The sequence below is a fragment of the Cryptotermes secundus genome, unplaced genomic scaffold, assembly GCF_002891405.2.
Source record: "Cryptotermes secundus unplaced genomic scaffold, Csec_1.0 scaffold873, whole genome shotgun sequence".
NCBI lineage: Eukaryota > Metazoa > Arthropoda > Insecta > Blattodea > Kalotermitidae > Cryptotermes > Cryptotermes secundus.
In genome coordinates this window covers 2906241-2930404 of record NW_019739229.1, presented here as the reverse complement: position 1 = coordinate 2930404, position 24164 = coordinate 2906241, and the positions used below count along the sequence as shown (strand labels likewise).

At 39.4% G+C, this 24164-nt stretch overlaps 1 protein-coding gene across 1 annotated transcript in view; it reads left to right on the top strand.

Moving 5' to 3' along the window:
• LOC111871816 (active breakpoint cluster region-related protein) overlaps positions 1-16273 on the top strand; it is a 32183-nt gene extending 15910 nt beyond the window's left edge. Inside the window, exons 6-16 of the mRNA XM_023865181.2 lie at positions 675-890; positions 2143-2262; positions 3493-3615; positions 4870-5052; positions 6118-6309; positions 9716-9911; positions 10794-10990; positions 12171-12337; positions 13336-13475; positions 14751-15003; positions 16005-16273. Coding sequence (XP_023720949.1) covers positions 675-890; positions 2143-2262; positions 3493-3615; positions 4870-5052; positions 6118-6309; positions 9716-9911; positions 10794-10990; positions 12171-12337; positions 13336-13475; positions 14751-15003; positions 16005-16239 — 2022 coding nt within the window. The 3' untranslated portion in view covers positions 16240-16273. The remainder of the gene's footprint in view (positions 1-674; positions 891-2142; positions 2263-3492; positions 3616-4869; positions 5053-6117; positions 6310-9715; positions 9912-10793; positions 10991-12170; positions 12338-13335; positions 13476-14750; positions 15004-16004) is intronic.
• Positions 16274-24164: the final 7891 nt, after the last annotated feature.

Below are 24164 nucleotides of genomic sequence, written 5' to 3'. Positions count from 1 at the left end.
TGAGGTGCGACGTAGCCATGAGGAATCCTGAACAATTTTAATATTTTTAACGTTTGACATTTGTCACTGTATATGATAGATATATATTTTAGTTATTTTAATGTGAGGATAAGGCATGCAATGAACTAGTTTGGCGTGGATTGAGTAAGCACCTGAAGATGGCATTTTTATGCCGAAACATGTAGTGCATGATGCATTCATTCATCTGAGCTTCCCTCTGTTGGGCTCATGTGGCTGAAATTTTGATCACATGATGAAATGCTTCTTGATAGAGCAGCTCCAATTTCACATTAGGAGAGAAAGTAGAACCTGCTCAAAATAAATCATTATGCTAAAAATGTGCTAATGCTCAGTCATTGTTAATTATCTCATGTTTTATGGTGTGCATAAGTCTGGAGCCTTCACACCATTATATGGTATCACATTCCTAAGACATACCTTTGTGTAGAAACATAATTTTAATGCAGTGTGTTTACAAGAACAGTGAAATGGTGCAGTCTGAACACAAGTTGTGACCTTCAAGCAAGACAGGTGGCATCAGCCATATCAGTTCTGTGCTGGTTCACAACTAGTGACAGAAGCAGAATGCCGACTGCGGATAGCACATGTTTACTTATGTTATTTAATTAACATTTCTTGAGAACCTCTTTATGTGCCACTTTTGTTTCCATCAGGCTAGTAACATCAATATCTATGGTGCATTTCTGCATAACTATGGGCGTGCAACAGATACGGTGCGCAAGTGCTCAGCTTCAAATGCACAATTTGCTGACATCACACGGGATATTCGCTTGAAGTCACTTGGTGGAGGACAGTCACAATCTTTGTCTTTAGAAGATTTGCTTCACAAACCTGTAGCTCGTGTGCAGAAAAATGCTTTGGTATTACATGTAAGTACAGACTCTGACACTAAGCATCTTGTAAAAAATTTGTTGCCATTACATCTTACTAAAATGTATTTCCTGTGCAGACAAATGCTGAGTTATGTGAGCAAAGACAGTGTATACCTTTAACTTCATAAATATGCATACTGTGTACCAGTGCTCATGAAGTTGTCCATGTCATGCCCTACTCAAACATCATTCATCTGATGACACACCAAGTACGTATATGAATATAGTGTAACATGTAGACCTGCGGCCTCCATAGTCTAGGGGTAACGTTCCCGCCTCATGACTCAAGGTACACGGGTTCAAACCCGGTGGAGGTCGTGGAATTTTTAAGGGCGGAAAAATTCAGGGAACAAGTCCTCCGGGAGGGACTTTAAACCGTGTGTCCCATGTCGTAGATTTACGGCACATAAAAGATCCTCATGTCTCTAGGAGACCTCTGAGCTAAATTAGGCAAAAAGTTTCCCGCACAAGTAGTTTCCAATGCCTCTGGTAAATGGGGCAAGTATTAGGTACCGAAGACTGACCTTGTTGGCTGAACGGGGCTAACAGCACACACCAATACTGGTAGGGTATGGCGACTGGTAGAATATCAGAAGGGGACGTACAATAGATCAACAACTGGTCGTGGTACATGGGGAAACCCACCCCCTACAATAATAATATGTAGACCTGCAAACAAGCATGTTTCCATAGCAACAATTGCACTGCAACTGAGAAATGGTGTTATCTGTGTGGTTCATGCCAAGATGTCACAAGCAGGACCAGTTAGGAGTTGCAGTTACTTGGTTGGTGAGTCAGTGAGTTAGTGGGATAACTGGTGTTACTTTTGGAAGCTGGTAGCTAATGCTTGGGATAGTTCAGGAAACTGTAGGAAGAGGAATGTCCATGGTTGGAAGCTGCTACCCGAAGAATCGTATTCTTTATTGTTGATGCATTATCAATACATCTAGCCAATTCTCCAAGGGATGTATACCGTAAATTTTCACTTATCAATATGCTGCTTTATCCCCTCCCCAAATTCTGCTTCCAAAATTGAGGCATACATCACAGACAATGGTACATGAATAAATATGGTACATTAAACTTATGAATAATATTGTTTCTTCCCTTTGGTTGAGGTGGATGTGGGGCAGAATTTAAGGTCGCACATACTTCGTTCATGCCTTATGCCATGGAATTGTGTGCTTGTATGAATTGTGAAACAGGTTCACACAAATGATGAAATGAACATGAACAATTACTGTTTCAGGACTTGCTGAAGTATACTCCAAGTTCTCATCCGGATCATAAGACATTAAATGAAGCCCTCAAGATGACACAGAACTTCTTGGATGAATTCAACATGATTCAGACAAAAACCATGTTTCCAGTAAGTAAACAAGCCGGTCTACCATCTCATGACAGGACAAAAGTGAAGAGTCTAGGAATATATATGTTGGGGAAGGGTCTGCTGGTGTGTAAAAATTGGAGGTAGAAGTGGGACTGATGAACAGTGCCTGCTACATTTCACTGCCTTCATGTCCGGCAACACTGTGCTCTGGAAGCATATAAGTGGATTGGAGGTGAATTAGATACTATAGGGTTCTGACGATGGTGTATAACACACAGAGATGCTGGGTTTTGGGACTTTTTTTTTTTGGAATCCGGGCGATGGACAAAGTCCGAAAACCCAGTATCTTTGTGGAGGTGAATTGTTATTTCATGCTCTGACTACTATACGCAATGCAGAAGATATCACCGCACTCACTGAGTGGTAGACTGGTTGGGCCACAGGAGTCAGTCTGAACATTTCAATGAAGAAGACCATCCCACCACTGCCTGTAAGTAAACTGTGACCATCAAGCCTATAAGGAATGAATAAAATAATTGAGAACAAATGTGCTTCTGTGTAAAATTTGAGGTTTTCACGGCGGTGACTATGAAGAAAACAGTCTTCTTGGACGTGGCGCCATGTAGATATTGTGTTAACCTACATTTCAGAGGAACATATCGCCTCCATCTTCAGGTGCTTCTCTTTGAAGAACAGTTGCAAAAGTAATAACATGTCATTAACACTGTAGTTCATGGTGAAATAGTTTCTTTGGAATGATACATGAGGGAGAAGTCATGCAAAATATTTGTTATATGTTACAGAGTGAAACTCTTGTGGTAGTTATTTAAATTTGCTTATTATAAGTGAATTCAATTTACAAGGCACACAGCTGTGGGCTGTGATGGCCCACTGAAATGAAGTTAATTGTATTCTCTGTAACTTGTGCATTGGTTGGATTGTTTTTGGTGCCTGAACAGTTACATAAGTTGCCTTTTACAGTAAGCATGGGCTGATGACCAAACATCGCAGACACAGATATTAACACACATGGTGTGAAAATTTCTTGAATTCATTTTGCTACTTCTTCGAACATTATAATGCAACAGGAAATAGTTCCCAGAGTGTTAAGCATGTGGTATGTTATCTCACAGCAAGACAACCTTTTATGTGCAACACACTTTGTCCAGAACTTTCTGAGGAAATGACATGTTAGTATCAGGTTATGCCATAAAATGGCCAAGACATTATCCATTGTCTTCACCCTTGTGGTTTGTTTTTTGTTGACAGTCTGCTGATCGAGCCCAGCGTCGCCTTGTGAAGAATTCGTTTATAGTGGAGCTATCTGATGGACACCGCAAACTTCGTCACCTCTTCCTTTTTAATGATGTTATTGCTTGTGCAAAATACAAGGTAAAATATATTGTCTGTAGGATGCAGAAATATTGATAACTTTTAAAATATTTGAGAGTTCTTTCATGAGCAGAATTTTTCTTGTTTGTTTCAGGTGTATATAAAGTTGAAAAGACACATATTTGGTGTAACTAATGAAATGATACCATCATTATGATCTGAAGCACTTTTAACAGTTAATGGAAATGTTCTTCCTGTAATCAGATATTTATCTGAGCAGTGTACACTGCTGAAATGTATAGTTAGTACAACTTAGTAAACATGTTAGCTTAAATACTTATGCATACAGACAAGTAATGTTATAACAGCATTTGTATCTGTGATACATAGATATCAGTTTATACTTATGTATTTGCATGACTGTCACAGGACCTATATGTATTTGTTTTCTGTTTCAGTCAATTGTGATTATTCATACATATATTTTTTTATATGTACAACTGTTTCACTGCACACTGTCATTGATATGATTCTTGGTTTGGTGCAGCATCTCCAAAGTTATCGTAAAATAATATTTTTGATTGTCAGATATGTCTGAAATACCAGACTTTCATAAAGTATTTCAGCCATTTTAGTCCTTCATTGTTAAGAATACATTTAAGGAACAGCTGAACAGTATTCCAGTTGGAAGGCTCGGTTCAGAAAGCTTCAGTTTGCTGCCTTGGTTGCAGCCTACTGCATTTTCTTTCTGCTGGATTGAGATGCTTTTCAGTATCACAGAATGGTCTTTCATTGGTGAGGCTACAGTTCATCTGTCGAGACAAGTGAATCATCAGAATTTATTGCTCTAGTCATTTGCACATGATAAATATATACCCAGGCAGAAGTGCATTGAGATCAGATCCCAATCCCAGTGATACTTTCTGGGGGGTTTATTGAAGACAATGTTTATATTCTTCCATTGCCATCATCACTAGAAGAGCACAAGACACAAAACACAGAGGTCTGTGCAAAATTTGACTGAGTATTCTCCAGAAAGTGTGACAGGAGGTTCCTTCTTTGTTTGGCATTACTTGAGTCCCCTGTGATGTTCATAATTAGTTTTCACAAAACTTTCTTAATTCATTTTTTGGATGGTTCATATGTCTTGGCTGTGCCTTGATCATGCTCTGAGTAATAAAAGGTTAAAACCATAAAGATCATTTATGGATATTCTGCATTTAAAATCAGTCTTCATCTCTTTGTTGTGGAAGTGTTTATAGATATAACTGAGATGGATTGGTGATACTTACCACCCTGTTCCAATTTTTGCAGGCATCTGGACGAGACAAATTCACTTTTGAGTTGAAATGGTACATTCCTTTGAGTGACATTGTGATATTTGAAGAGCCGGCTGTTGAGCCTCGTGAGAATTCACCTCCTAATATTGTGGCACTGAAATCTCAGGCATGTACTGTACGTGACCAGATTTTGTGGGATGAAAGAAATGATGATAAGGTAAGAGGCTGCCATGTTTATACAGTGTTATGCCTGATAAAATATTTCTCATTATAGTTTTAATTACACTTTCAGCACTGGAACTATATAACATTGGTGTTTTGTTCTGACATTTGAGAAGGTATGAACATCTTATTTATTGTGCTCTAAATATGAAACCAAGAAAATCTTGCATCTTGCAAAACCAAACGCTTTTATACTACCCGAACATACTCACATATCTTACTTTTATTAAGGGAATGAATAATGAGTTTCACATTCCTTCATTTCAGCATAATATATGAATCCTGGTTTAATGTGTAATGTCTTCTTACTGTAATTGTGAAGACCTTTCTATTTCTTTTATTGTATAACACATGCTTTTTTTAATGCTAGTGGGGTGGGACTAAGTCCCTTGTACTGCGACCACTTCTGGCCTGTTGTACGACCCCAGATGATAGATAGGTGAGGGTGATTGTGGAGCAGTTGGTGGAATGAAGATTGGCAGAGGAAACCAAAGTACTCTGAGAAAACCTGCCCCAGTGCCACTTTGTCCGCCACAAATCCCACTTGACCAGACCCGGGATCGAGCCCGGGAAGCCAGTGACTAACCGCTTGAGCTATGGTGCGGCCTAGCACATGCTTACTGTCATTTATCAGAATGTTGTCTAACTGTATTTCCAGCTAAGATTATTGTGTTCTGGAATGACACCATACAGTACCATACAGTATGGTAGGTGTTTACTGACATCCCTGTGAAATATCCGTGGATACCTACAGATTACATGGTGTTACATCCCAGAAGATAGTGGTCTTTGCAGTGGGAATCTAAAGTTTTGACATAATATTGTGTACTTTAACCTTTGTCATCTGTAATCTCCTGCCGTTGTGGTGCAGGTGGCCATAATTGGACCTGGTATTAATGAGATTTGAGTTGTAAGCACTGTGATGCTAGGCCTGCTGCAAGGCGCAGTCAAGAAAAGTGTGTACTTCACTTGGTTCTGACACTTCATATTTGCTTCCTGAACTTCAGATGCTTTGAAACAGAAATGTCAGATTTCATTTTTCTGTTGGCCTTGGTGACAGCGTTTAAGGCTTGGAAGTCGAGGCTCGGATAAGCAGAGAAAGAAGCTAGCAGACCTGGAGGCACAGCTGGTGCTGGCATCACCCAATTTGGTCTTTCGAGTAGGAAATCGTTCAGCTGCTCGCACATACACATTTTTCTTATCATCGGAATTTGAACGCACTCAGTGGATAGAGGCAGTACATGCCCTCCAGGTACAGTATGGATTTTTGCTGGAGTATTACTTCCTATAATTAGATGATGTCATTTTTGTCTTCACCACCACCATCCCCTCCAAATCATCATCATTATTGTGGATTAGGCAAACGCACAACCTGTTCTTGTCTTTCTGAAGAGGATATTGATCTTGTCACCTTAATGCTGCATGCTACATACTTTTCCTCTTCCTGGTTTATTTGTTAGGAATTTTTTTTACATATAATGTGTTTCCATTTGTAAAACATAATCTTTCCATAGAGATTAATGCTATATGATTTTATCTTTCAGATTAAGAATTTATGTTCTTTTGTAATTACTGTATTTCTTATTTGAACCAGTCTTGCATATCCTGCTACACAACTTTGGAGTTTCATCTCTGCAATTCGTATCACCTGCCCCAACACTGGACACAGTAAATGTTTCTTATCCATGTGTGAATACAGCTGGTACAGCCACAGCCTTAGAAAGTGTTCTTTGTGTATCCTTCCTTGTCGTATGTCTCGATTTATCACTCACCTGGTCATCAACAAATGAAGTGGTGTTTGAAGTAATATTTTTGTTCAAAATATTTTATAAAAGTGAAGCCTTGGAACTGAATCTGAAGGTTGAGTATGGTTCACCACCGGGCTTTTGGATCTTCAGGGTTCCAAGAATGGGCACTTTGGAGATACAACTTTCTTGGCACTGATTTTCTTTTTCTTTTTTTAGACTTACTTAAATCTTGTTTGGAGGTGTAGGAGGGTTTCTTTTGTCATCACTCATTTTGGTTGTTGCAACTGTAACACATACATTTTATGGGTAAAGATGTACCAGGATACTGCCGATGAAATTAATGGATATATTTGTCAAACTTTTTTCCCCCTTCTTTTGTAATGCCAAGAAGAAACATGTAATTCAGTACCGTATGCCACCATGCCTGAATATAAACATGATAGATGTTCACAGCTGTGTAGCCACAGAGAAAAGTATTCAGTGACTGGTGGAAGTGAACTGCACACATTTTGTCAATGTGATGTATAGTAGCAGACATTGTTTGTATTAGTGCTTGCCAATGCTCTTCTCATGTGACTAACTGGCAGTAGAGAGAGCAATTAGTACACCACTGATACCAAATGCTGCCATTGGAAATAAGAACCATTTCCATCCACCCCAAACTTCTAACCTGTTTTCCTAAGATCCATCCTAGTTATATCCTTCCATCTACATCTTAGTCTTCAAAGTGGATGCTTTACAAGAGATTTGTCCACCAAAATTCTGTCTGAGTTTCTTGTCTCCCCCCCCCCTTCCAGCTACATGTCCAGCCCATTGTAACCTAGATTTTAGGCCCCACCATAGCTCAAGTGGTTAGTCGCTGGCTTCCCACCATGGTGGCCTGGGTTCGATCCCGGGTCTGGTTGTGGGATTTGTGTTGGACAAAGTGGCGCTGGGGCAGGTTTTCTCCCACTACTTCGGTTTCCCCTGCCAATCTTCATTCCACCAATTGCTCCACAATCACCCTGACCTATCATCTGGGGCTGGTACAATAGGCCAGAAGTGGCTGCAGTAGAAGGGACTTAGTCCCACCCCACTAGCTTGCTTGCTTGCTTACTTATGGAGCTGAGCCCTTCTGGAGGAGCCGCCAATTCAGCAGCTACTGAAGAATTTCCCAGCATTTTATGGAACCCAAAGGTTCATCACTGTGATCACAAGAGCCCTCCACTGGTCCCTATCCTGAGCCAGATCTGTCCAGTCCATACCATCCCATCCTATCTCATTCTAATATTGTCCACCCACTTACGCCTTGGTCTTCCCTGTGGTCTCCTTCCTTCTGGCTTTCCCACCAATATCCTATATGCATTCCTCGTCTCCCCCATTCGTGCTACATGACCTGCCCACCTCATCCTCCTTGGCCTGATCATTCTAATTATACTTCGAGAAGAGTACAAGTTATGAAGCTCCTCATTATGCAGTTTTCTCCAACCTCCTGTCACTTCATCTCTCTTCGGGCCAAATATTCTCCTCAACACCCTGTTCTCAAACACCCTTATTCTATGTTCCTCCCTTATTGTCAGAGACCAAGTTTCACACCCATACAGAACCACAGGCAAAATTATAGTTTTATATATTCTAATTTTTATGTTTCGGGATGGCAGAGGAGAAGACAGAAGGTTCTGGCCTGAATGGTAACAAGCATTACCCAAGTTCAATCTCCTCTTAATTTCCTCCTGAATCAGGTTTCGATCTGTTATCATTGTTCCCAAATATCTGAACTGTGCCACATTTTCAAAACATCTGTTTCCTATCTTTATGTCATGATTTTGCCCTGCATTTTGGTGACAAGACAACAACATATACTTAGTTTTCTCTGTAAATAAGAGCTAAAGGATCCCGACGATGGAGAATAGATATTAAAACTAAAATTCTGGACTGTATCCATCGTCCCAGTCAGTTGAACCACGACGTTACGGAAGCTGGATCTGCTACCGTCCTCAGGTAAGTAAAATGGAGGTAAAAAGGGGGGAAAAGATGGGAGAAAAAATTAAAAGGTAAGGAGGGTTCTTATGTATCCTATACAGTTGGGTCCCTTAGATCAAGCTAATCTCAATCACTGGACCACTGAACATCGTGGTTCAACTGACTGGGACGATGGATACAGTCCAGAATTTTAGTTTTAATAGTTTTCTCTGTGTTTACTTCTAGACCAACCCCTTTACTTGCATTAATTAAAGTTTGTGTGTTTTTCTTTATGGTATCTACATTATCACCCAGTAGATTCACATCATGAGCATAGGTNATACAGTTGGGTCCCTTAGATCAAGCTAATCTCAATCACTGGACCACTGAACATCGTGGTTCAACTGACTGGGACGATGGATACAGTCCAGAATTTTAGTTTTAATAGTTTTATATGTGTTTACTTCTAGACCAACCCCTTTACTTGCATTAATTAAAGTTTGTGTGTTTTTCTTTATGGTATCTACATTATCACCCAGTAGATTCACATCATGAGCATAGGTCAACAGCTGATGTGTCCTGTTTAATTTCAGTCCCACCTGGTTTCCCTGGCCCACACCACTAGCAATAAAAAAACTAGATTTCATTATCCTGACAGTACTGATCTGCATAAACCATAATATAATAACCTAAAATGCCTATTTACTTCATCCTTCTTAGGCCTAAATGTTTTTCTTATCACTCGCTTTGAAACATGTAAGTTTTGTTGTTTCCTCAAAGTAAAATAGGCACCTATACAATTCAGTCAGCAACATTATTGATTTTCTCCCATGTTAGTAGTTTAATTTCTCAGGAAACTGAATTTGTTACATATGGAACTAAGATTGTGTGATTTATGTAAAGTTGTCAGCTTTGAATCTTTTTTATAGAAACAGTTTTGGTGGTATATGATACATATTTCTTCCCCAGTCTTGCCAACTTCCCAGCCCCGGAGGAATGAGTACAGTTAGTATGTATGAACTTCAGGCATGGATCACTGCCTGCAGAACCTTCCTCAAAACGAACATGGGCTCGTATCTTCTGCGCACAGGTCGGGATGAAAGCTTGTTGGTTGGTGATCTTCATCTTACACTAAAGGAACTGCAAGATCTTGACCAGCCTGCAGGTAGTCATTAAGTATTTTGTCCCTCTGTTATGGAACCATATAGAACGCTTCACACTTTTATATGGGCAAAATGTTACATTGGCTGTGCTGGCATGGATGGTAAACTGGATCTGTTCCCATCCTCAGTGCAAGATGCCGAGGTTCCTCCTGAATTGGGTCCATTCAGACGAGGTAAGGGTCAGTCATGTGATTGATTGAGATTACCTTTTTCTAGTGGACTCAGATAGGTGCCTCCCCACCTTTTCACCTCAAGATGGAAACATCCAGTTTCAAAACCTTGCATTTTTCTTGGAATACTAGACAATGGATGAAGTCCAGAAACCCAACAGAGCCCTTTAAGAACAAACTCATGTCTCTGGTTCCCTGTGTGGGATTAGAGAATTGTGCTCACCCAGCATCAAGACATGCCCAGTTCACCTTGTGTGAAGCACATATAAAAATACATGAATGTAAATCATTAATATATCTCCAGTTCATCTTTCTGTGCTTGTGATAATGGACAGATAATTGTTAACCCACTGATGTTGATTAAGGGTGCTCTGTTCTGTGGACCAGTATCAGATGTGCAGAGTCGCTGTGTATGAAATGAATTTTGAAGTTTTACAGTAATACTTATAAACTATAATTGATTGAAATCCACAGCTAAAGTTCAGATGAGTGTATCATTTTTCATATATTTCCTCATCCCAGTTTCTGTAGCATTAGTTTTTCTCTTTCTAATGTTGCTTTCATGTTCAAGTACACCTTTCCCCAAGAGAAGCATTAAATAGGAATCGCATTCTTCCATTCCAGTTCTTATAATGACACCATGCAAATGAGTCTTTTTACAGATACCTGTCAGTATTTTGGTCATATGCTTGACTGTGTTTTGTTTGTCAACAGACTTGTTTGTATGTGTAGAAGTGGATTCATATGGCCACTACTTTCGTAAGGCGAAGTCAAAACTGGTATGCAACTCAGCTAATCCTCGCTGGAATGAAGAATTTGTTATTGAACTCGAGGGCTCACAGAATTTGCGTATCCTCTTGTATGAAGAAAGTCAGGACCGCGCTATCCTCCGAGCTAAAAGCACACAGAAGGTAAAGTAATTGTTTATATTCACTGTCATTCTGCATGCATGAGAAAGTATCATACCTGTCATATTTCTGTGTCATCTCTATAACTGTCTTGTGGTTCATTGTCTTCAAATGTGAAGTTTCATCACTGTGTTCTTGAAAGCCCACTGTTGGAACCAATCCTGATGCAGAACTTGAAGCATCAGTTCCTCTTCCATATGCAGAATTGAAACCACTCTGCTGTACGTATCTTTTGCATCTGTGGCTTTTAGTTCTGATTTGAGGTTTTGTTCTTATATTTGAGAATGAAAGGGTAAACATTTAGAAGACGGCTGATACCATTTATTATACTACACAATCCGTCAGCAATGCAACAAATTGTTCCTTCTTTCTTACGCTTCCACTTTTGACACAACTTGTTTCGGCCCTGAATGGCCATGTTCAGGTGTCTTACTGTGCTAAAACTGCTACATTGCACTAATATTGTCCATTCATTACATATGCAACTGCACACTTCATGATTTAAAACATCATACTCGTTAATTGGTATGCACTAAAAAAGCACATTCTATAGTTCACTTAATTTATGTCAATAAAATCTTTGTACAAAGAAACTGACTTCATAAATGTTGAGAAGAAGTGATTTGTTTAAAAATACTGATATATTATGAAGGGGTCCTTGGCATACTCAAAGGGTAGGCATCAGACGAAGAGAGACACCAAAAACCAAAAACGGATGCCGGAAGCAGCGTCATCAGCAGCGACTTGAAGCACAGAGCAAATGATGCTCGAGATGGTTTGTATAGCAACAGGCACGACCAGAGTGGTTTGAACGGCTTTGTACTGCGATGTGGAAAGCAAATAGAAAAACTACCACATTAACAGTTTTCCTGGATAGTCTCTTTCCAAAAACAGAGATACCATGTATGCGAGATCCAGAAGACGAAGAAGACTTAAGAAGATGCTGGATGACCTTGGGGACAGAAGAGGATATTTTTATTTGAAGGAGAAAGCTCTAGATCACATTAAGTGGAGTAACTGTTTTGGAAGAGACTGTGGACCTGTCGTCTGACAGATTACTGATGAATGAATATTATGAAGGCTGCTTATTGAGAATATACACTACTGTTATGGGAAAATTTGAAAGCTTCCACAACATCCATTATTGGTATATGGTCCTGAAGAATCTGTAATATTGTTTCAGTTAAGTCGGTCATGGCTTGGAGAAAGAGCTGTGGATAAGTTGGTTCCTATGCACCACTGCTCCCTCTTGGTGACACTGCGGTTTGTACCAAGCGAAGTAACCCTTCGTCGTGTACCAACGTCTCGCACAGCTGGCCTGTTTGGAGCCAAGATCCAACAAGTTTGCAAGTACGGTCAATTTATACTACATTTTGCCTCATCGATTCTGTAAAGTTTTGTGACAACTCTTGTTCATTATGTATTGGCTGTGGTATATTGGAGGCATGTGCAGGTATGACTTTTTCATTTTGAGACAAGATTAAGACAGAAATTCATAACAATTTCGAGAATTGAAGCAGAAATGAGAATCTTTTATAGTAGACAAATTTTCTTCACCAAAGTAATTTTTAACAGTGGCCACATTTTCCACAGCGTGCTGAAGTGTACTACCATATTTACCGGAGTGGGTGGTGATTCTGTGCAACACAGTGTTGTGCTAGAGTACATGTCTGCACAGAAAAAGTGCATTTGTAAATTAATTTTATGATCTTCCTATAAGCATGTGAAGAGCTGAGATAGTGCAGTGAGTATGACAACTGGCTACAGGTTGGACAACCGAGTGGTTGTCATATTTTACAAAGACAAAATGTGCTGGCACCACTAGTATTTGATCATATGACATTCCTTACACAAGTCCAGCATGCTATCCCTTCATCGAGATTGTGTTACATTATTGCAGTCTTAAATTTATTACTTAAATGCTGCATTAGCAAATTGAGATTTGTAGAGTTCTCTTTTGTGATATAACACCATGTAGTAGACTGAAAAGCAATCAACAATGTTTGAGGAAAATGCTTTCCTCATCATCAGGGTCAAAAAATAGGCCAAGCACCAAACCAATATGAAGCAAGTAGCAAGCGAGCAGCGCCCTGAAGATGGCATATTCCTCCAAAACCTCAGTTGAATTTCAATGGACCACATGTTGTTATATCCCAGAAGACAGAACTCTTCATAACCACTGCTGTTAGGGCCTCAAACTGTACAAGTGCTGTAGTACTGAAAGCCTGTGAAATTGGAAAGTAGGCTTTAGGAGTTTTATCAGAAACACCTTACAGTTCCTTTACTGTGTGTAAAGAATTCTTCTCCATGGTATGTAATCACAGAGTTACTTAACATGACAATTTCAGGCGCCAGAAAAGAGAAGTTCCATTTATTGTGACAGCATGCGTAAGGGAAGTTGAGCGTCGGGGTATGGCTGAAGTTGGGATCTATCGAGTATCTGGTTCTGCCTCTGATCTGGGTCGTCTCAAGAAGTCTTTTGAAACAAGTGAGTGTCACAACACATCTTGCTGCATAATGGAAATGGCTACAAGTTAATGTAACATATAACAGAAAGCAAAACATTGGTTGGCTGCTTGTTCCATTTTATACCTGGTCTTATTCCTTTCACACACTTGTCTATGAAGATGAGTACTATCCTCTGGGATGTGATGCCTTGCCATGCTGACAGGTCTGGGTTACGTGTGGGATAGTCCAACACTTCCAAACGCTTGAACCATTGTATGGGTGACGCATGGATGGGTACTGTTATGCAACACAGTGACACCCCTCATGAGCGTGCTGGGACTCATTTTCTTGATGCTGTTACAAAGATCTCACAGGGTTTCACAATAGCACCATGCAGTAATGGGGATGTCAGGATTGAAGGATCCTACAGTCCAAAGATCACAGATTGGGGTCAAACAAAGATGCCAAAGGACTGTAGGTTTGTGTCAGACAAAGACTTCAAAGCTGCAGTGGTTCAGTAGTTTCAAAACATCCAAGGTAGTTTTCTGGGGAGGAGATCCATCAGTTGAGGTGTCATTGGGATGCCTGCCTCAGTGCCCATGGAAACCATTTTTAATAGTCTCTACTCTTTTGCCTAGAACGTCTGAACAGGGTTCATTTCAATGTCTCTCTTATTTTTACTGTAGTTCTCTTCATATCTACCTTGATGATCTTGTTTCACATTATCCTGTCCTTCATTCATCTTTTGATACTCTGTGGAAACTTCATGTCTACTGGTTGTAATCTGCAGTGAAGTCTGACAATCAGCCATATTGAAATGGAGTAAAAATTAATGTTTCAAATTCTCTCTGTGTGTCTGGTGGATGTGATTAGTGGTGCATATTGTCCAGAAACTAGCAAGTGAGAGAGCAGCAGGAGTCAAATGGTCAGTGTACCAGAACTGAGCCATATCAATTCTCTTCAGTCTGGGGTTACAGTGAGGTCCATCACATGGTCACCCACCTTGCCGCTGACATAGATATCTGTTGCTAAATTTGGAACATGCAGCATACAGGTATATGAATTATTTGAGCACACTAATATTCAGGTTCCATGATTGACTTGTCCCCCACATCTGTCAAAATAACTGGGATGTAGCTTGATCTCAGTGGCCTCCTTCACACAACATTCCATAGCTCTGGCTAGTATTTAGGGAATAATGTGCCACAGTTCATTTATTTGCAATGAATGCTTACATCATGTAACATATTGCAGTTCATGTTGTGTGTACAGTTGTCATATTGTTCACTGTCAAGTTTGTTTTTCTTTTCAACAGACTCGTATGAAGCAGAGCAACTGTTGAAGGAAGTGGACGTCCATTCTGTGACTGGGATTTTGAAACTGTACCTGCGAGAGTTACCAGAAGCTCTTTTTACAGATGAGCTTTATCCAAAGTTTTTTGATGCATTCAGTAGCTCAGGTGGTAATGAGGCAGCCAGCAAGAGGCGTGCCATGCTGCATCAGTGTTTTAGTATGTTACCGCAACAGAATCAGAATATTATCAACTATCTCTTGGCTCATCTTATCAGGTAAGAAGACAATCACTAACGAGGGAACACAGTACAGTCTCACAAATACAGACATCTGGGGACGTGGACTACTTTTTCTCTGTACTTACATGTCAACTTAAATAGAACTTGTTATTTGGATTCACTAAATATTTTTGGCAGGGCAGACAGATAAGGTCAGTACTCTTAAGTGAATTAACCCCTTTCAGAATTTGATCGTGAACCGTATACAGTGGGGCACTATGTTACAAGCCGGAAGGTCAGGGGTTCAAGTCCCTATGAGGTCATTGGATTTTTTCGGTTGACCTAATCCTTCCGGCCACACTATGACCCTGGGGTCAACTCAGCCTCTAACAGAAATGAGTACCAGGAATTAATTAAATAATTTTCCTGGGGAGTAAAGTGCGGCCAATGCGTAAGGCTGACCACCTTACCGCCATCTTTGAGCTGATTGTCTAGATAATGTGGGACCCTCAACATGTCACAACCCTATGGGCCTTCACGGCCTGTTACAGGGATAGCTTTACTTTACTTTACAGTTTACAGTTCTTCTAATTTGATCGTGTCATTTCATATCCTCAGTCACATTCTGAATGAAACAAAAAGTCTCGCTGTCATCAGAATTATACTAATGACTCACCAAGTGCAGCATGGTGGCCCGTGACACCAATTTTTGTATCCCGGCCAGAAGTAGGGCTTTTTTGATTATACATAAAAAGAAAGTGTAAACATGGAGCCTTCAGTTACATCAGAGCAAATGTTAAAGCCTATTGAAGGCTCTGGTTGAAGCAGAGAAAAGACAGACACAAGGAATTCAGTACTGTGGTTCAGAAGAGGAAGTGTTAATAAAATCTTTTGGAATCCTTAAAACGATTTAAATCATGAGTATCTGTGGGATTATGAAACAGTACATATATTCTTTCTATAAATTTCCTTAATGAATTTGATATTTTATTTTATTTCATTAGGCATGTGTTTTCTCGGACAAGGACAAGGTCGGTTTACTTTTTGAATGTTCACAGGGTTAACCAGCATGAAGCTCAGAACAAGATGTCGCTGCACAACCTGGCTACAGTATTTGGCCCAACATTACTCCGTCCTGGCTGTCTGGGCTCTGCGAAGTCTGAGTCAGGTTCACGACAGCAGCGATTTGATCCGTTGGCAGCTGGTACTGTAGACGTGATGGCTCAGGCTGGCATCCTGTACTACTTCCTGCAGTGCCATGCTAGTCCAGGACTGCCACAACAACTCAGCTGAGATAGCTTAACATTCACAACATCGTTGAATCCAGTATGAGCTGAGATATGGAGAAATTTATATTTCGGAAAATTGTTAAGCTCATTGACTCAGTGTTAGCTTGTACATAATGGGGTAAGAGCACTTGTCATTTATGATAAATGTCAGGGATGGAAAGAATTTAACATTTGTATTTTATTATAACAGGGATGAAAATATCTTAATTTTCTTCTCTTGATAATTCCGATCCCTCTCATGGTGCATAAATGATGTAAATATGAATCTTGAGCTCAAGAAGTGATGTAACATAGGCATTGGTACTGAAGTTAATGCTAGGTTCATTAACATTATGCCTTAATTCATGTCATCCGCTCCCGCATTTATGTATAAATGTCATACATGAGCATAATTTTAAATTCTGACAGTGGTTCAAGTCGTAACCTTCTGGGTTGTGATATCATGACATCCTGTGAGTTCTACCGTGAAGGTGTAGGTAGCATGTTTCTCAGTGTCCTCATACAAGACTACATGATTTTTCACAACCCAGAGGACCACAGTTTGAATCTTATATGAACATCTCATAAACAGCATGTGATTAGCTGAACATGCTAATTTTATTTAATTGAATTATACATGAAGAAAGCAGTCTTCTGGGATTTGGCACCGTGTATATGTGGTGTTAACCGACGTTTCGGAGGAACGTATCGCCCCCATCTTCAGGGTTGAAGAAGTATAAGTAAATCTGCAAGCGACAACACCGTGAGACACGGTCAAGCAGACTGCTTGACCGTGTCTCACGGTGTTGTCGCTTGCAGATTTACTTATACTTCTTCAACCCTGAAGATGGGGGCGATACGTTCCTCCGAAACGTCGGTTAACACCACATATACACGGTGCCAAATCCCAGAAGACTGCTTTCTTCATAGTCACCGCCGTGAAAGCCTCAAATCTTACATGAATTATACATGCTTGTAATTTCTCCCCTGGCTTACAGAGTAAGTAAGAAATTCCACCCTTGTAATTTACTCTTGGTTGTATCTGTGTCTAGAGATGTCCATGTTGGTGTATGCCGTTGTTCTGATGATAAGGTAGGCTGTATATGTATAACTGTCACGGTAGGTGCGCAAATAGCAAATGCTGTAGAAAAAATGTAAAAGCTCAAGCTGAAAGCAAAAATTCCATTTACAAAATACAGACTCTATGCAAACATTTTTAAATACCTGATGCTATATTAAGTCATTATATAACACATTTTAGTGAGTGGGAATCCAAAAATGTATGTAAGGGGTGAGCCATAAAATCTGGCCCTCACACTGCAACCTTCAGTGATCTATTGTGCTTCTCCTTTAGGTTAACACTTTATTAATCCTACACTTTGAATGAAATGTAGGACATTATTTATGGGAGCGTCATAAAAGTCACTTGGTTCCATGAAGAACTGACCCAAGTGACAAAATCTTAAGTAAGCTATGGCCTCACAATCACATAGGATATGTGTGGCTCATTCGTCTTCTTGCAGGCGCCTTTCACAGTTCGGGTCATCTGTCAGTCCCAGTTTGAAAAGGTGTCCTTTTAGGTGACAGTGTCCAGTAAGTAATCCTACCACCCATCCTAATATCCAAAAGCGTAACTGAAGAGGAAATATGTGAATTTATCCATTGCTTCTGAGTGAATACTATCCAAAGGATGTATTCCATGCAAAAGAGTGTGGATTGTTTCTCAGCCTAGTCCCAGACGAGACACTTGCTTTCAAAAATGAAAATGCTCATGAGGTCAGTAGGAGTATACATGAAATTACTGCACTCATTTTTGAAAATTTGAATTGATATAAAAAGATGCCATTGCTGGTTACTGCAAAGTCAGAGAAGCCAAGGTGCTTCAAGCATGTGGAGACTGTTCCGTGTACATACAGACATAACAGTAGAGCATGGATAACTTATGCAGTGCTCTTGCAGTTCTTAGATATTTGGAAAGGAGAATGGCACCAAAAAGCTTGAAAGCACTAGTTATTAGACCAGTGTGCGCAGCACCATTTCTGTAGTGGCATTCCTGGTGTGCCAAAGTCAGTCATCAGAAGCCTCAGGAAACTGGAAAATTTTACTTCAGTTTTGTTTGAAAGACAAGGCATGTTCTTGAAGAAAGAATGACGTTTCAGAGCAGAATATTCGACTCTAACCATAAGCATGAACATGTAGTGCATGTTTGAATGCATATGTATTTAGTGTTTTAGTCATTTATTTGATGCAAAAATATGATGTTTACTCCATTAATTTTCTGCAAGGTGTATAATTAAATCTGTAAACATCTTGAAGCCTACCCATTTAAGATGTTTTCCCTCTTAAGAAGTTCATATTTCGTAGCCCCTTGAAAACTTCTTAAAGAAGAGATCCTCAGTATGTATTATAATCGGTATTTTTATTTCTAATTTTAGGTTTAGTCACATAAGACAATGAAATACAGGTATTTACTTTAGGATTCTGACGATGGTGTATAACACACAGAGATATTGGGTTTTCAGACTTTATCCATCGTCCTGGTTTTAAGATAACTAAGAAAAACATGACATTTCGGAAACTTCATCTGTTTCCATCCTCAGGTGAGGGAAAACACCTATTCTGTTGGGTCCCTTAGAAAGAGCTCACCTGAGGACGGAAACAGATCCAGTTTCCGAAACATCATGGTTTTCTTAGTTATCTTAAAACCAGGACGATGGATAAAGTCTGAAAACCCAATATCAAATACAGGTATGTTTACTGAATATTGTTTGCATTGTAATTCTGAATAATCCACTTCTGTGGTTTTTCATCTTCTCTCATGGCTGTTAGTGGTTGAGAAATTATCTTATCTTCATCACTGTTACTGCTCAGAATATCTGTTATTTTGGATGTCTTCAGTTTTGTGTATATATATATATAAGTCTGAATCTGCCACATTGTAATTAATAATGATGGCATGAAAGAGATCTTCCATGTCACATGGATTGAGCAGCAAAGTGAAATGAATGATGGCCCTAAGTTCCAAACAAAATGTGATTATTTTTAGACCAGGAAATGTGTAACTCCTGAACACTTAACCTTCACAGAGTGAGAAGACACAACAGAGCATTGACAGGGAGAGAAAAGAAACAGAGCACCTTGGCTCCTAAGAGCACACAGCCTTTATTATGGAGAAAAACAAACCCAGCAAGAGGCTGAGTAAATGCAATGGTGCCATATTGCAAATCTATGACAAAGAAAGTTCTGCTTATGAATAGTAAAACTACAAACTTGGGGCTCTTCAGCAGTGCATTATTTCTGGTGGTATTCTAGATGGTTTTCTTTTTTGTCACTTTTTTTAAATTTTCGATTTGTGCCAATACCAGCTTGGTCTCTTCGCAACAAAAGCCTGCTGATATTACTATCAGCACTGGTTGCAAATTGTTAACGACAAGGCTAAAATCAGGATGGTGTCCAGAAAATGTTTGCATGATGCACTTTCTTATGCATTTGAGTGAGAAACCAAGTGTGTTACATTAAGATAAGCACATCATTAATGACATAAACATGAATGTGAGAAAACAGTGTGGTGGTGAGGAAAAATCAATTGGGAGATGTTGATGGACTTGTTTATTTTCAGCTGATGTGAACTCAAAACAATGATTTTCTTTATGTGCTGTGTGTCATTGTGTGTGAGTAGATATCACTAGTGCTTGAACGTTTGGACAGGTTTTATTCATATTCAGTATTTGGGAGTTTATCTGTTGTAGGGCACTGCCTGGTAAATATAAGGATTCTAACTCCAAAAATAGGGGCCCTTCATTTGGGTTCAAAAGTACGAAATGGTTATTTTCTTGAAAACAGATTATGATTTTGATTAAATTACATTAATTTATGGAGACCATCTCTAAATAAAACCACATTTAAAGAAAACCACTTGGGGGGGGTGGAGTCCAACTGGATCCCCTTGGCACAGTGGCCCCTGATTGGCCTATTGTAGCAGGCCCCGGGTGATTATGGTGATGGAGAATTTTGTGGAATGAAGATTGGCAGGGGAACCGAAGTACCTGGAGAAAACCCGCCCCAGTGCCAGTTTGTCCACCACAAATCCCAGTTGACCAGACCCGGGATCGAACCCAGGCCGCCGCGGTGGGAAGCCAGCAACTAACTGTTTCATTGAGCTATGGCGCGGCCGAAAATAAAACTACATAGATGGTATCTTCACGAAAATGTGGTACAAGAGCTGTGATTCATGTTTGTAAGACATAAATTTTTGTTATGGCTGCTACATCTATTGCAATTCATGATAACCTATCTCCAGTTTTAAATGGTGGATGAGGAACTCATGTGGGTACATGGAATAATAACCTCATCCTTCTTAGCAGTCATTAATGGCCAAGTTGATAGTTCATAGTCAACTTTTATAAAATAGACTAAGTTTATGAAAAGAGGAGGCAAGTACTGTTCCATAACAAGAATTATCTTCTTCCATGAAGGGTATTTTTTTAAAAATACTTTGTCAGTTGGTTGTGCCATGTTAGCCAATTCTTCCTTCTGGTGGTGATGTAGTTTTTATATTTCTTCCTTCTTTTGCAAGCTGTAACATGAACTCATCAAAGATTGACAGATGTCTTTATGGGGCTTCTCTGTTGATAAATTTCTTGTGATGGAAATTATTTTTAAAGTGAAGTCTGGTGACTGGATTCCCATGAATTCCCTTCCTTATACAGTTCTTCAAGAGGGTGTTAGTTGGTTAGAATGTCTTACCAGAGTTCCTTCTTTTATAATTGCTTTTGTATGCAGTTGTTGATTCTAAAAACTTGGTGACATTCAGTTCATGTAATTTCCCCATTTGGAGATTGTGAGCACAAAGCATTCTATATGCTCACAACTTGCTGGTTGTCAAGTTTGACAGAGCACACTTTTCTATACGAGGTGTCATGGGCGACTCCAAAAACATAATATTTTGTACTAATGTACCATCATCACAAACTTTTAGATCTTATTGATTTTTACTGTTTGTGAATGTCACACTTTGCGCACCTATCCATCATATGTGATCTCTGGAATGCCATGTTGATGTATAGTTAATGATTTCTGTGTTTTAAATGCATTATCAGTGTGGTGAATGTACTAAGTTAATTTCAGAACTCTAGGTTTTCACTACAGTGAAGTATTAAGCCGATAGTAGTGCAGTGGCAGTAATGTTCATTTAGCTGCAGCTGTAACAGGGGCAGTGCAAGCCTCTGGGAACCATGTGTCATTGTAGTTATTTTATGAATCGTGTGCACCTTAAAAGAGACTGTTATCAACCATAAGAAATAAGCAACTAAAACAACTTCCATAATACTGTCATTCATTCATTCCTTTCTTTGTAAGTTTTTCTAACCTAGCTATCTTTTAAGTATACCTGAAGTATCAGAATGTGCTACTCCATAATGTGATTTTTTTTTTCGTCTGCAGTGTAAGCATAAGAGGTGCAGGTTTCTATATATAAATATTTATATATATATATACATCTGTTAAGGTATTATTGTTGTTTTTTTTTTTTTGACAAACACAGCTGATTGTTTTATCTAGTCATGCGACAGTGTGCTTCCTATGGCAGTTACATGTGTTTATAGAGGCAGCTGTATATTAAATATGGAGACATGCAATAATATTTATTGTCTTTGTATGTGAGAGCTATTGTGGATTGCTGCTTAGAAAGTGGAGGGTGTGTGTGTGTGTGTGTTCAGAATTGTTCTGTTCGCATGAACTGACTGAATGAGTGTTCAGGCCTGTTGATGTGAAATGCACAGTTTATTGATCTTAAGATCATTACATCATGCAGGTGATTGACAGTCCCTGAACACTTTTGGAGATGTAAATGTGTGCATAAGCTAGTGAAATCTCAAACATTAACTCTTACCCTGGAGTTTTAAAAAATCTTGGAACTTGCAAGTCTGAAGAATTGCTTTTGTGCTTCAATTCGGGTACTATGCAGTTCAGAAGGGGCCAAAAAAGTTAAAAACCAACACTAACTTTCCAGAGTGTTCCAGACTTTTTTATGATACATTACATATATGATTATACATATTATTATTACTGCTACTATTACCATGTAATACATTTTGTACATTATAAGCAGTGATAGATTACTTTGACTATCTTTTTTATAAATTACTACTGAAGGAACCTTCTCCTTTTGGTGTCAGTAAGAGGTACTCCCAGCATGATCCATTTTTGTTTATGCCCCTGTAAGCACTTTCCTGTTACCTCTGAAATCAGATAAGATCGTTTTTGCCATTTTCCCATTCCAAATTATATCTTGAGCAGTATGACAAAACTTCCCAGCTCTCTAGACTCTTTATGTAATTTTCTCAGAAGTAGGAGCCCGTCTTACAGTGTCAAGTTAATTGGGAATGTAGTCCCTAGCATTCATGTGGTAGCTGGTCTGTCAGGGCAGCTAAAGCAGCTCATATGAAGTTGTCATAGGCTCAGCAAGCTGACAGTGCACATCACGTAGAAAAATATCTGTTATTTATGTGAAACAAAGCAGAACTTTGTAATTCCTATTTACTGTTCATCAATTTAAAGTTTTCCCTATTGTATTGTATTGTATTGGAGAGGGTGGGTTTCACCCTGCACTTAGACCAACTGTTGGTCCATTGTGCGTCCCCCTATGATATTCTACCAGTCTCTATTCCCTACCGGTAGTGGTGCGTGCCGTCAGTTCCGACTCAGCCAGCGAGTTCGGCCTCTACTGGCTCAGCGGTATCTCGATGCTTCCCTCATCTACCAGAGGCGTTAGAGACTACTGTTGGGCGGGAAATGTCCTGAATTTGGCTCAGTGGTCCCCTTGGGACATAAGGTTCTTTTACGTGCTGTAAAGCTATGACATGGGACCCACGGCTTAAAGTCCCTCCCGGAGGACTTGTTCCCTGAATTTTTCCGCCCTTTAAAAATTCCACGACCTCCGCCGGGTTTGAACCCGCGTACCTTGAGTCACGAGGTGGGAACGTTACCCCTAGACTACGGAGGCCACTAAGTTTTCCCTAACTTAGTGTGCAATTCCTGTGGGATCAGTTCACTTACTCATCATATTTTACTTATTTGTTTTGTGTATTCAAGGTTTCCATCATTTTATTGTTACATCCATTTGAAGATCATGTACCGTATTCACTTTACAGGTACTCATGGTTTTCTGCTTGCTTGTTTTACTGTTCACCCCTGATTATTGAGGCAGTAAGTCCTTCTGAAACACTGGTAAACTTCCACCACACTCCATAGCATCACAACCCAGAAGACAGTACTCATACATAATATGTTTCAAAATATTTTATGAAGGAAAAGTTTGAAAAGCTGCCGTTAATGCATGTAGAGGTGGGGAGGAGATTGATTGGAAGTAAAATTTGTAGAAGAAAGAAGTGAATACGTAAATTATAAATTACTGTATATCAAAGGCCAGGTATCATGAAACATGCTCAAGGTAATACTGGTTTCTTAGGACAAAAAGATTTAGAGCTAAATAAAAGAACAGACTGTACCAATATTGACTGCGGTGAGGTGCAGATCACATGGAGTAGTGTTGAGAAAAAATTGTCAGCTATACTCTGTTTTATGAGGTCAGCAACAGTCTGCAACTTTTTCAGCCAAAGGAATGAAGACAAAAGTATTATCGCTACCAGATTTTGTTTATAACTAGTATAGAAGAATCTAGAAAGAATAAGCTCTGATAGGATTCTAAGACAAATTGATTTGATTCATCCAGGGCCATCACAGTAACATTATCAACTCCGTTCATTGTGCTTGATAATGTTTTTTTTTTTTCCTTTTTAATCTTTCATCCTTGACATGTTCCAATCAGAGCGACCATCTTCAGAAGGACATATCAATACATGCAGAAACAATGTGCTTGGTCATTATCAATGTGTGTAAGGGGTGGACCATAAAATCTGTCCCTTGCACTGCGACCTTCATTGATGTATT